This window comes from Callorhinus ursinus, unplaced genomic scaffold, assembly GCF_003265705.2.
Source record: "Callorhinus ursinus isolate GAN/ISIS: 27379988/994484 unplaced genomic scaffold, GSC_fseal_2.0 scaffold140, whole genome shotgun sequence".
NCBI lineage: Eukaryota > Metazoa > Chordata > Mammalia > Carnivora > Otariidae > Callorhinus > Callorhinus ursinus.
Window position 1 is genome coordinate 184,187 of NW_027397202.1, and position 14,677 is coordinate 198,863.

Genomic DNA, 14,677 nt, shown 5'->3' on the forward strand with positions numbered 1-14,677 from the left:
TAGGGCTCCAAGCTGGGCAAGGAGTCTATAAGGGAGTGGGAAGGGGGAACAAGGAACAGAAAAGTTCCCAGGAAAATGTCTTTGCCTCAGGCCTCAGGAACCTGGCTTGGCTTGGGAACAACTCTGTAGCCCTCCTTTGTCTAATTGATCCCAGAGGCCTAGAACGCTTGTCTTTGAAACCATTCTGCTATCTGCAGCCCCTGACTGTAAACCCAGGCCAGGCCTGGCCAGGACCACTTGGGCTCATGCCCCTCTGTGGGGTCTCTCCCACCTGCTCTGCCCCTCTAGAAGCCAGCCTCACTTCCCACCAACGCCCGTTCTTACGTGAGACCCAGGTTTCCCCTGAGCTCTTTCCCTTAGTAGCTGTGGACTTGGAAGAGACATCTAATTTCATTCTTCTCCTCTGTGAATTGGGGGATAATGAACATCTGTTACTCAGGAGAGTTGGTGAGAACATAAGGTCACATATGTGAGCACCTAGCACAGTGCCCAGGATGAATAAATAATGTTCCCCTTTGCCTATTTTGGAATCCACCATAGGAAGGTAAATAAATCTGACTGAATACTGCTACCTGTCCCACCCTCTGACCTGGTTTGTCTATCTGGCCCTGTTTTTGCTTTTTATTCTATGCTTGGTGCTACTGGCACTAAATATGTTTAATTCATTGAAAGCATCTGCATCTTATAATTCTCATTTTTGTTCGCAAGGTTTGATATGCTGCTGGGTAGGACAGACAGGGGTCCTCAGGTTGTTCTTAAAAATAAGTTTATTGAGAAACAAGTACTGTTAATACAGCTATATTTAGGTCGCTGTTACTCTGCCAGCAGAGAAGGCTCCATGCCTTAGGAGCTTCTCCACATTGGCAGATGGCAGCATGGTGGCCGTGGGTGGGCAGGGGGCCTACTGTTTATGCTTGGTCTCATTGAGAAGCTCTTGCCAGTTCTTCTCCATCTCCTCCTTGCAGTTGAGGAAGGCATCCTCCAGCCGGCGCATGGACTCTGCCAGTGAGGGGTTGGTGCGCATCACCACCATGTCGTAGGCCATCCATGTGGCTTGCACTGCAACAACCAGACAGGCCCTGATCAGGCTGCAGAGTGGGGCTGTGGCTCTGGAACGCCCCAGGGAGGGCCACATGCCTCCAACCATGCTAAGCATCCCAGGGACTAGATCCTGCTGAGTTACCCAATTTCTCTAAGGAGAGAAAACTGGTAGGCTACGTGTTATAGCGTGCATAAAAACCCCTATTAAAACTTCTCCCTACACAGGGCAGAACTGAAACTTCCCTGACCTCACACAGGTCTTAACTTCTGGATGCATCAGCCCAGGACATTAAGGCTGGAGGCCAGTCTGATATAAAATATTGGGAAAAATTAGAGCAAACATAAGTCCTTACCCATCAGTAGTTCATAGCTAGTGGTTGCAGGGTGAACCCTGAGGAGTCATAATGCTTATCCAAGCTCACGTGGGAGTGACTACTTTTACTCTAGCAAGGTTCTGAGCTTCATGTTACCTTATGCATAGTGGCCTGGGAGGCCTGCTCACTTCTATCTGGGTACCTCTGTGCTTTCATTAGGGCCAGTCCAAAGAAGAGATAGGCAGAATGAATAATAATAATTGCACATGAATATCCACACATGCCCAAGGTCAGCAGCATGAGAGACTTGATGTTTTACAGAAAGTAATATCTGTTTGGTTAGGGAAAAATTGTTAGAAAAGCTTTGTGCAGTATCTCAACAGATAGAGGGCATATAGCTATATATGCTTGTACAGGAATTCTTGAACTTTTGGATGCATGAGAGTCACTTGGGAAACCTGTTGAAATGTAGGTTATTGGCCCCTCCCACAACTTAAAGAAGTTCTTTTTTCTTTTTTTCAAGATTTTATTTATTTGACAGAGAGAGAGAGAGAGAGAGAGAGGGAACATAAGCAGGGCAGAGGCAGAGGGAGAAGCAGACTCCCCACAGAGCCAGGAGTCCAATATGGGGCTCCATCCCAGGACCCTGGGATCATGACCTGAGCCAAAGGCAGATGCTTAACAACTGAGCCACCGAGGCCTCCCTCAAAGAGATTCTTATTTACCAGGTTGGGAATGGTGCCCAGGAACCTGTATCTTAATAAGTAGACCACCCTTTCAGACAGCTGGTGGAGCATGCACCTGGGAGTCAGAGCAGTTGGCTTCTGGGCTCTCCGCTTGCTACCTATGTGGCCAGGAACAAGTGACTTAAATTTACTAACCTCATTTGTAAAGGATAGACAACGTCCCAATCTCACAGCTTGCTATGAAGATTAAATGGATGATATATGTAATTTGCCTAGAACATATTAGGGTGTTCAAGATAGGAGAAACTCTTACTACAAAATTAATAATTGAGATATTCAGGGCAAAGGGTTAGGGCAGTAAGAAATAAAAATTCAGGAGAAAAAAAGAGCTTGCAGAAATGAGTCTCATATTGTTCTGCATGGCAGTTGGAATTCTAGCTCTGAGTTTCCTAAGGCCAAAGCAGAGGAAACATGCTCAGGTTTAAGACTCAGTGACCATAAAATAAAAACAAACCCATTAAGACACTTTTTTCCTAAGAAAAAATTTTCTGAAAGGGTTATTTTTTGAGAAGTATGTAATAGAGATGAAAATGTTCTTGACAACATCCTATTTTATTTTTTTAAAAGATTTTATTTATTTGACAGAGAGAGAGACAGCGAGAGAGGGAACACAAGCAGGGGGAGTGGGAGAGGGAGAAGCAGACTCCTGCGAAGCAGGGAGCCCGATGCGGGGCTCGATCCCAGGACCCCGGGATCATGACCTGAGCCGAAGGCGGTCGCTTAACCACTGAGCCACCCAGGCACCCCATCCTATTTTATTTTTTATAAGATTATTTTTAGAGGAGCGCCTGGGTAGCTCAGTTGGTTAAGCGACTGCCTTTGGCTCAGGTCATGATCCCGGGGTCCTGGGATTGAGCCCCGCATCGGGCTCCCTGCTTCGCAGGAGCCTGCTTCTCCCTCTCCCACTCCCCCTGCTTGTGTTCCCTCTCTCACTGTGTCTCTCTCTCTCAAATAAATAAAATCTTAAAAAAAAAAAACCAACAAAAAACAAAAATCTGTTGTAGGAGAGGGGCAGACATCACTTAGGGATGTGGTAAGTGAATTTGCTGTGTGGGCCTGGAAGATAGAAATGGAGAACAGAGACTACAGGAACAATGGCAAGAGGGTCAGCTGAGCCACGTGAGGAAGGGGTAAGATGGGCCTGGGGTTTACAGCCATACGTGAATTCTCACCTTTGGCAAAATAGACCAATCAACGTTTTAAAATGTAAATGGTGAAGTTCTACCTCCCAGTCTCAGGCCCCAGATTGTCTTACAGATGAATTTTACCAAACTTTGGAAAGAACAGTTAAGTCTTATGTAATAGAAGTGATTCCAGAAATTAGGAAAAGAAGATTGATAATCTCACTGTATGGGTATAGTAGCTTTCCATTCACATTATAGGAAATTTGAGAACAGAGATAAGCAAAAATAAAAACATATTTTTCCCTAAGCTCATTTGTTCTAAAATCAAAGATTATATGAAAAAAAATATAGGTCTATTTCACATCAATATAGATGTAAAACTCTAAATATAACATGAACTATTCAAATCTAACAATGAGTTAAAATAGTATGTTATGATCAAATAGAGTTTGTAAAAGAAATTCAAGGAAGACTGAGTATTAGAAAACCAGTCAGTGTAATTAATCACATTAATAAAAATGGGGAAATCAGAGGAATATCTCAGTTAAAGCCAAAAAAAAGGCAGTTAACAAAGTTTAATACCTAGTTATGATTTAAAAAATCAAAATTCTAACAAATTGGAAAGAGAATGAGACACCCTTAACTTACTAAAAGTGATATACCAAAACCTATGATGAACATTATACTATATGGAGAAACTATGTATATATTCCCTTTAAAATTGGGATCAAACAAGGATACCTCCAACAATGTTACTGGTATAGGAGATGCTGGTAAATGGAATAAAGAATTTGAAAAGAAGTAAGAGGTGTAAAGATTGGAAGGTAAGAGATAAAACTATCAGTATTTGAGGATGCCTGGGTGGCTTAGTCAGTTAAGCGACTGACTCTTGATTTCAGCTCAGGTCATGATCTCAGGGTTGTGAGATCAAGCTCCCCTGAGGATCCGCACTCAGCAGGGAGTCTGCTTGAGATTCTCTCTCTCTGCCCCTCCCCCTGACTTAGAGATCTCTCTCTAAAACAAACAAAAAAACCCCAAACTATCAGTATTTGTAAATTATAAAAATGTATATGAACAAATAAAGATCCAATAGCTAAATCAATCTTAAAAAATAAAAGCTAGAAGGGGGGAAATATGCCTTATCAGATATCAAGACCTCCTATAAAGTCATATATATATATTTTTAAAGATTTTTGTTTATTTATTTGAGAGAGAGAGAGCACATAAGCAGGAGAAGGGGCAGAGAGAGAGGGAGAAGTAGACTCCCCCTGAGCAGGGACCCCGAAGCAGAACTCGATCCCAGGACCCCAAGATCATGATCTGAGCTGAAGGCAGATGTTTTACTGACTGAGCCACCCAGGTGTTCCCCTATAAGGTCATATTTTAAAAAATAGTGTGGCATAGGGGTGCCTGGGTGGCTCAGTTGGTTAAGTGTCTGCATTCGGCTCAGGTCATGATCCTGGGGTCCTGGGATTGAGCCCCACATTGGGCTCCTTGCTCAGCGGGGAGTCTGCTTCTCCCTCTCCCTCTGGCTGCCGCTCCCCCTGCTTGTGCTCACTCTCTGTCAAATGAATAAATAAAATCTTTTAAAAAAATAGTGTGGTATAGACAAATAGACCAATGGAAGAAAAACAGTAAGCTCAGAGACAGGCCTAAGTATATATGGAAATTTAGTATATGATAAAAGTAAAACCAAAAATCAATGAAAAAAGACAGTTACTACAGATGAATTAAAGATATAAATATGAAAGAGAAAATAACATCTGTGGGTCAAAATTTAGCAGAATATCTGTGATCTTGGGACTTCTTAAAAACCACAAACCATAAGGCAAAATATTGGTGATGAGTCTTTCTATCAAAAATTTTTTTTCAACTAAGGACAACATGGACAGTTTTCATACAAATGATAGAAGAAATTTATAATGCTTAAAGATGATAATGGGTTAATATCTATAATATGCAAGAAAGTACTTCTAATTAATAAGACAGAAAATCCAATAATTTAAAAAAAACCCGGAAAACAATGAGTGTTGGTGAGGATGTGGAGAAATTGGAGCCCTTGTACACACACTGCTGGTGGGGATGTAAGATGGTGCATCATGGTGTAAAACAGTTTGACATTCCTCAGAAAGCTAGACACAGAATTACCATATGACCCAGCAATTCCACTTCTAGGTAATATTCCAAACAACAGAGAGCAGGTTCTCAAACAAATACTTGTATACACATGTTCATAGTAGCACTATTCACAATAGCTAAGAGGTGGACACAACCCAAATACCCATCAAAAAATGAACGAATAAATAAAATTATATATCCATACAATGGAATAATTATTCAGCCATAGGAAGGAATAAAATACTAATATATTCTATAGTCTGGATGAACCTTGAAAATATTATGCTAAGGAAAAGAAGCCAGAGACAAACTGCATTTACATGTTATATGATTCATTTATACAAAATACCCAGAATGGATAAATCCATAGAGACTGAAAACAGATTGGTGGTTGCCAGGGGCTGGGGATAAAGGCATATGGGGGTGACTGCTTAGGGGTACAAAGTGCCTTTTTTCAATGATGCACATATTTTGAACTAGATAGAGTTGGTGTCTGTACAACATTGTGAATGTATTAAATGCCACTGAATGTATACTTTAAAATGATTAATTACATGGTGTGTGAATTTCACCTAAATTTTTTAAAATTTAAATTTAAGATGTAGGTATTATAATTATCTTCATTTTTCAGAAGTCGAAACAGAGGGGCAGAGAGGTTAAGTAGCTGCTAAGGTCACACAGCTAATAAGTGGCACAGGCGGGATTTTATCCAAGTAATCAAGCTCCAGTGTCCATGGTTTGTTTTTTATTTAATTATTTTTTACATTTTATTCCAATAACTTTATAGTTCTACCCTTCACATTCAGGTTATTTATTTATTTATTTAAAAGATTTTATTTATTTGAGAGAGACAAAGTGAGAGAGTGGGAGGGAGAGGGAGAGAGAATTTGAAGTAGACTCTCCACTGAGCACAATGTGGGGCTCAATCCCACAACTGCGAGACCACGACCTGAGCCAATACTAAGAGTTGTACACTTAACTGACTGAGCCATCCAGGAGCCCGTGGTTATTTATTTTTAAGTAAGCTCTATGCACTACATGGGGCTTGAACTTGTGACCCCAAAATCAAGAGTCATATACTCTACTGACTGAGATAGGCACCCCACCAGTGTCCATATTTTTAACTACCTACAGTACACTGCTTCTTATGGTCCACAAGAAGAAATCCAAAGGACTAACAAGCATATGAAGAAAGTCTGGAACTCTACTCAAATAGATCCTCATAGTACAGTTGAGTTTAAAAAGGAAATTACAGGGGCGCCTGGGTGGCTCAGTTGGTTGGATGACTGCCTTCAGCTCAGGTCATGATCCTGGAGTCCCGGGATCGAGTCCCACATAGAGCTCCCTGCTTGGCACGGAGCCTGCCTCTTTCTCTGACCCTCTCCCCTCTAGTGCTCTCTCTCTCATTCTCTCTCTCTCAAATAAATAAATAAATAAATAAAATCTTTAAAAAAATAAAAAGAAGGGGCACCTGGGTGGCTCAGTCATTAATTAAGCTTCTGCCTTTGTCAGGTCATGATCCCGGGGTCCTGGGATCGAGCCCTGCATCGGGCTCCCTGCTCAGCGGGAGGCCTGCTTCTCCCTCTCCCACTTCCCCTGTTTGTGTTCCCTCTCTCGCTGTCTCTCTGTGTCAAATAAATAAATAAAATCTTTTTTTTAAAAGATTTTTTAAATTTATTTATTCATGAGAGACACAGAGAGAGAGAGGCAGAGGGAGAAGCAGGCTTCCCGCTGAGCAGGGAGCCCGATGCGGGACTCGATCCCAGGACCCCGGGATCATGACCGGAGCCGAGGGCAACGCTTAACCATCTGAGTCACCCAGGCGCCCTAAATAAATAAAATCTTTAAAAAATAAAAAGGAAGGTATAGGTTGGAGATATAATGCAATATAGTTTACATAACTTAAAAATATATGCGTAAAAACAAAAGTACAAAATTTACAAAAATACACAGAAAGGGAATAAGCGAAAAAAAATGGAAATAAAAAAATGGAAACAAGTAAGTGAAGATTGTTATATGGATCAGTGATGATAACACGCTGTGAACTGAGAAGCCAAACTCTCTGCCAGAGAACAATTAAGAAAAACAAGTCAACAAAACCCAAATCATTAGAAAACAACAAATGAAGGACCCACTATGGTAGAGAGGGGATTATCTATTATCTATTACCAATCCCAAATTGAAAACAAACAAACAAACATTTTCCTTACTGTGCCATGCAAGGAGGTACCAAGGGAAACAATCATATTCCAATACCTATTTTCACTGTTAGCACTGTTCTAGGCAAGGAAGATGTCAAGAAGCTTAAGACACAGGCTTTCTAAAAATGCATAAAATGTTGGGATGCTTGGGTGGCTCAGTCGGTTAAGAGTCTGCCTTCGGCTCAGGTCATGATCCCAGGGTCCTGGGATGGAGTCCCTCATTGGGCTCTTTGCTCAGCAGGGAGTTCGCTTCTCCCTCTGCCTGCTGCTCCCCCTGCTTGTGCTCTGCCTCTCTCTCTGACAAATAAATAAATAAAATCTTAAAAAAATGCATTAAAAAGTCAGGGAGCTAAGACACATTCATTCATTTAAAAAATACCTATTAAACACCTGGTATGGGTCAGTACCTGTTTAAGTTCTGGGGACAGAACGAGAGGTAATGTCAAAAAGTCTTGTCCTCATGACCATTATATAATAAATAACAATAAGTAAACTTATAGAATATGTTTAAAGGAAATAAATACTAAGAAGAAAAATAAATCAGTGAAGGAGGGTTGAGAGTGGCAGGGAAAAAGGATTTGCAATTTCACGAAGGGTGCTCAGGAAACACTACACTGAGAAAGTGACATTTAAATTACCTTTTGATGAAATTCTTAATGTTAATGTAGCTCAATTTATCAATCTTTTATTCTGGTGTTTTGCATTTTGCCTCTTGTTTAGGAAATTCTACCCCACCCCCAAAGTCACAAGATACTCTCCCTTATTTTCTTCCCAAGTTTTATACTTATTTTTGACACTTAAATTCTCATTATTCTGAAGCTATTGTGTGTATATGTGAGTAGGGATCCTTTTTTAATTTTATTTTTATGGATAACCAATTTCTCAAGCTTCCTTATTAAATAGTTCCTTCTTTTCCTCCACTGATCTGCCACTTTACCTCTGTTATTTATAAAAATTCTTGGGTGCCTGGGTGGCTCAGTGGGTTAGGGTCTGCCTTCAGCTCAGGTCATGATCCCAGGGTCCTGGGATCGAGTCCTGCATTGGGCTCCCTGCTCAGCGGGGAATCTGCCTCCCCCTCTGCCTCTGCTGCTCGCGTGTACGCTCTCTCTCTGTCAAATAAATGAATAAAATAAATAAATAAATAAAAATTCTTGTGTATTTGTATGTGTGTGTATGAGTGTGTTATGTGTGTGCAAATGTATCTGTGAATGTGTATGTGTGTGTTTATGAAAGTGTGTCGTGTGTGTATGTGTGTGAGTGTGTGTGTGCGTGTTTCTGGGCTCTCTGTTCTATTCTGTTGCTCAACTTGTCAAAATGACACTGTCTTAACGATACAGTTTTATAGTAAATCTTGCTAAGGGTCGGGTAAATTCCCCGTCCTTGTCCTCCTCAGAAATATCTTAGCATTTTGGCTCTTAAGTCTCTCATAAATGTTTAGAATAAACTTGTCAAGTTCCATGAAAAACCCTGTTAGGATTTTCACTAAAACTATTTTAAAGCCTAGGATGAAATTTGGGGAGAATAGACACATTGGTTGCTCTAAGTCTTTCTATTCATGAATGTTGCTATAGCTCCATTATTTGATCTTTAGTATCTGTTAGTCAAGTTTTATAATTTTCTGCATTTAGGCCTTGTACATTTCTTGTTAAATTTCTTCCAGGGGAATTCATAGATGTGTGTGTGCACACGCTTGTGTGTGTGTTACTGTTGTAAATGCCTTTAAGAAATGTGCTCTAATTCTTTGTTGCTGGTAGGTAAAAATGCAGTTAACTTTGTATACTGATCTTATCTGCAGCTACCTTGCTAAGCTTTATTATTTCTAAAAATATATGTTTTAGATGCTCTTAATAAATGTGGTATCCAGCCTCCAAGTTGACCCCAGCAGTCCCTGTCTTCTCATAATCACATCCTTATGTAGTTTTCTCTCACATTGTACTAGAATAGGTCGGTGTGATGAGTAAAATATGGCAGAAATAATGGTATGTCACTTCTAACATTAGCTAATAAAAGACTGTACCTTCTGTCTTGGGCAGATATATATACCTATATATATATATATATATATAGTATTATACTCTATTATATTTATTTATTACATATAATTGATCTAGGGGAAGTTATGTCATGACCAGCCCTATGGTGAGACCACATAGAAAGCCTCCTGCCAACAGCTACATGAGCTTGGAAGGAGATTCTCCAGCCTCTGGTCAAATATCTAGAGATTGAAACAATAGCCAACAGTTTGAGGGCAAACCCATAAAAAATATATCCAGAACCACCCAGCTAAACCATTCCCAGATTCCTGATCTTCAGAAACTGCGTGATCATGTTTCTTCTTTTAAGTTGTGAAATTTGGGTTAATTTGTTATGCAGCAATAGATTACTAACACAGATTTTAGTACTGGAGCACGATGCTTCTGTAACAAAGCCCTAAAATGTAGGAGTGACTTTGGAATGTTTCAGTGGATGGAAGCTGGAAAAACTGTAAGGACTTTGAGGAAAGTATTAGTGCAAGTTTAAAGTGCCTTGAACACACTGTTCATAGGATTTGGGAGTTTGAAAAGTCTGCCAGTAATAGGTATTTACAGAGAAGTGAGGAAACTTATTGGAAGCTGGAGGAGAAGGGATACTTGCTATGTGGTGGCAGAAAATTTAGCCACATTGTCACAGGAAGTAATGTGGAAGGGAGAAAATGTACTTCATGAACTATTCAGGATTTACCTACATGTATAACATTTTATTTGTTTTCCATTGCCTTGTGCATTTCAGACCTTCCTTCTGAGATCATATTCCCCTTACTTAAGTAAAATTTTAGTAGTTCCTTTAAAGCAGGTCTCTTTGTGACAAATGTTGGCAGTTTTTATTCATTTGCAAATGTCTTTATTTTTTCCTCATTATTATTTTATTTTTTTCAAAGATTTTATTTATTTATTTGAGAGAGAGAGAATGAGAGATAGAGAGCACGAGAGGGAAGAGGGTCAGAGGGAGAAGCAGACTCCCCGCTGAGCAGGGAGCCCGATGCGGGACTCGATCCCAGGTCTCCAGGATCATGACCTGAGCCGAAGGCAGTCGCCTAACCAACTGAGCCACCCAGGCGCCCCCTCATTATTATTTTAAAAAGTATTTTTATTTATTTATTTATTTATTTTTGAGAGAGAGAATGAATGGGGGGGAGGGGCAGAGAGAGAAGCAGGCTCCCTGATGAGCAGGGAGCCCAATGCGGGACTCGATCCCAGGATCCTGGGATCATGACCTAAGCTGAAGGCAGACACTTAACTGACTGAGCCACACAGGCGCCCTATTTTCCCTCATTACTGAAAGATAATTTTGCTGGATGCATAATTCTGGGTGAATAGTGCTTTTATGACACTTAGATATTGTTCCACTAACTTGTGGTTCTCATGATTATTGCTGAAAAAGTCCACTCCAGTTCTCTCTCCTTTTAGTTTTCTTTCTCTCTGCATTCCTGTAGTTTTTCTCTGTCTGGCGTTCTGAAGTTTTGCTATTATGTGTCTAGGTAAAGATATCATTTTATTTTCCTTAGGATGTGTTTTGTTTCTTGGATCTGTGATTTCACTTTTCATCCGTTCTGGAAAACTCGAGACATTATATTATTAAATATTGTTATTGTTCCATTGTCTCTAATGTCTTTTTTTCCCTGAGATTCCAATTAGATATATGTTAGGCATTTTTGGTCTATATCACTAGTCTCTTCGTTTCTTCATGCTTTTACTTTCTTTATCTCTTTTTGATGCATTATTCTCCAATTGATTATCTCTTCAACTGCCGTTGATTTCTTTCTTTCTTTCTTTTTTAAAAGATTTTATTTATTTATTTGTCAGAGAGAAAGAGAGAGAGAATGAATGGGGGGGAGGGGTAGAGCGAGAAGCAGGCTCTCCGCTGAGCAAGGAGCCCGATGCGGGACTCGATCCCAGGATCCTGGGATCAGGACCTGAGCCGAAGGCAGACGCTTAACTGACTGAGCCACCCAGGCGTCCCTTTTGATTTCTTTTTTATCTTACAATACTTTCCCTTTGAGAGGCCCCATTTTTTTTTTCCCAATCTGTCTATTCTCGAGTTTCTTTTACGCTCATCTTTGTACTGGCATTACCTCCTCAGCCCTTTTATACATAGCTATTTACACTCTGCATCTGACATCACCTATAGTCTGTGGAGATCTAAATATGTTGACTCTTGTTTCTGTGGACTTTCACTCACAGTGGCTTATTATTTCATGTATTTGGAAGGCAGCTATGCTCACCACTATACCACCAATGCTGTATTTGGTATTTATCTGTGAGGTCATCGCTGAGGTAGCTTCCAATCTCCTCCACACTGCTATATAATCTTTCTAAAACATGTATCTTTTTACGTCATTCCCCACTTAGCTTTCTTCAGTATTTCTCTGTTAACTACAGAATGACTTCTTAGTGTGGTACACAAAGTCTTTCATGATCTGACCCCAAATGATTTACTGAGATTTATTCTCTACCACTTCCACTTGTAGTTTATTCTTCGGTAGTTGAAACTTAAATCCAACCAACTTTTTTTTTTTTTTTGAGAGAGCGTGTTCGAGCAGAGGAGGGGCAGAGGAGAGGGAGAATCTTAAGTCGGCTTCATGCTCAGCAGAGAGCCCGATGCAGAGCTTGATCTCATCACCCTGAGATCATGAGCCAAAATCAAGAGTCGGACGCTTAACTGACTGAGCCACTCAGGTGCCCCTCCAACCAACTTTATTACACTTTTGTTCCTTGGCACAAATTGTTTTTTCTGTCCAAAGGCCTTGTCCATCACCTGTCTATATGGGAAACTTCCAACAACTCCTGTTTCAGAGAAATGCTCCATGCCTCCTCTTAAAAATTTCCATAATTTACCAGATTTCAGCCATCCATTCTAAATCCCACTGGAACTTTATTATCCCTTTATTATAGCAATTAATATAGTATACTGCATTTATATGTTTATACATTTATTTCCCCATTAGACTATAGGCAACTTACGTACAAGGCTTGGCATGTGTTCATTCAGGAGGTACTTGTTGAATGAATGAATGAATGAATGGTGCTTTAACCCTGCCACCAAGTCTTGATCTTTCTTTGAGCTCTGCGATTATATTTTTCCAGGTTTTTTGAAGTAAAATTGAGAGATAGAAATTGTATTTACAGTTTACAAGGTGATGTTTTGATAGATGTGTGCATGGTGAAATGATTACCACAAACAGGCTAACTAACCTCTCCATCACCTCAGTTATTATTTTGTGTTGAGAACACTTAAGATCTATGTACTTGGTAAATTTTAAGTATACAATACAGTGTTAAATATAGTCACCATGCTGTACATTAGACATTCAAAACTCATTCTATCTTGCATAACTGAAACTTTGTATTCTTTGGCTAACATCTTCCCATTTCCCCCCTCCTTAGCCCTGGCAAACATCATTTCACTCTTTGCTTCTATGAGTTTGAATTTTTTTAGATTCCACATATAAGTGGTATCATAGAGTATTTGTCTTTCTGTGCCTAGCTTATTTCACTTAGCAAAATGTCCTTCAGATTCATCTATGTAGTCACAAATGGCAGGATTTCCTCTTTTTTAAGGCTGAACAATATTTCACTGCATAAATATACCACATTCTCCTTATCTGTTTATCCACTGATAGACACTTAGGTTGTTTCCATATCTTGGCTATTGTGAATAAAGCTACAGTGAACATGGGAGTGCAGATATCTCTTTCAGATACTGATTTCATCCCCTTCATTTCCTGCATACATACCTAGAAATGGGATTGTTGATCATATGGTAATTCTATTTTTATTTTTTTTAAGATTTTATTTATTTATTTGACAGAGAGAGACACAGCGAGAGAGGGAACAGAAGCAGGGGGAGTGGGAGAGGGAGAAGCAGGCTTCCCGCGGAGCAGGGAGCCCGATGCGGGGCTCGATCCCAGGGCCCCGGGATCATGACTTGAGCCGAAGGCAAACGCTTCACTGACTGAGCCACCCAGGCGCCCCTCTATTTTTTTTTGAGGAACCTCCACACTATTTTCCATATGGCTGTACCAATTTACATTGAGCTCTATGATTATATTTTTGACAGTGTGTAGAATATCTCCACCTTTGTGTAAAATGGATACTTCCAACTCAGTATGTCCATAACTGAACTCACTTTCCCCCATCTCCTTCCAAACCTGCTCCTTTTTAACTCATGCCCATATTTTAGTCTTAGCTGAGAAGTCATTTACTCTAGGGTGCCTTTCTTGGTTCCTTATTTTATTTATTTTTTATTTTTACAAAGACAGTTTTTTTTAAAAGATTTTATTTATTTATTTGACAGAGAGAGACACAGCGAGAGAGGGAACACAAGCAGGGGGAGTGGGAGAGGGAGAAGCAGGCTCCCCACTGAGCAGGGAGCCTGATGCGGGGCTCAATCCCAGGACCCTGGGAGCATGACCTGAGCCGAAGGCAGATGCTTAACGACTGAGCCACCCAGGTGCCCCTTGGCTCCGTATTTTAAATTGGGTTCCCTTTTTGGCTATCTGATAGTACCATGTAAACTATTCCATCTTAATATTCATCAAAAGTAATTATTTTTTAGTTATTTTTCTTCCTCCCGTGACCATCAGCTTTAGGAACAGGGACCTCATAACAATACTGCTGCAGGGCTGTACACTGGGAAAAGGGAAATAATCAGACTTTTTGGGGATTACTGGACAGTCGCTCTGAATTGATACTAATTCCTGGAGACCCAGAATATCACTACCAGTCAGTTGAGTGATCTACCAGTCAGAATAGGGGCTTCAGGAGGTCAGGTTGTCAATGGAGTTCTAGCTCATGTCTGTCTCACTGGGCTCAATGGGTCTCTGAACACACTTTGTGAAAATTTTCCCAGTTCCAGTATGCATAAATAAAATAGATCACTCGGCAACTGGGAGAATCCCCATATTTATTCCCTGATCCATGGAGTGAGGGCTACTAAGGTAGGGAAGGCCAAGTGGAAACCACTAGAACTGCCTCTTCTTATGAAAGCAGTAAAGCAAAAGCAACGCTGCATTCCTGGAGGGTTGGTAGAGATTGGTGCCACCAGTAAGGGTTTGAAAGATGCAGAGGGTAATTCTCTCCACATTCCCATTCGAT

At 40.4% G+C, this 14,677-nt stretch overlaps 1 protein-coding gene across 3 annotated transcripts in view; it reads right to left on the reverse strand.

The window, feature by feature from the left end:
- Positions 1-749: 749 nt before the first annotated feature.
- Positions 750-14,677, reverse strand: part of SYCE3 (synaptonemal complex central element protein 3) — a 32,564-nt gene continuing 18,636 nt past the window's right edge. For all 3 annotated transcript variants that reach the window (XM_025858680.2, XM_025858679.2, XM_025858678.2), the window contains one exon: positions 750-1,059. In XM_025858680.2, coding sequence (XP_025714465.1) covers positions 902-1,059 — 158 coding nt within the window. In that variant the 3' untranslated portion in view covers positions 750-901. The remainder of the gene's footprint in view (positions 1,060-14,677) is intronic.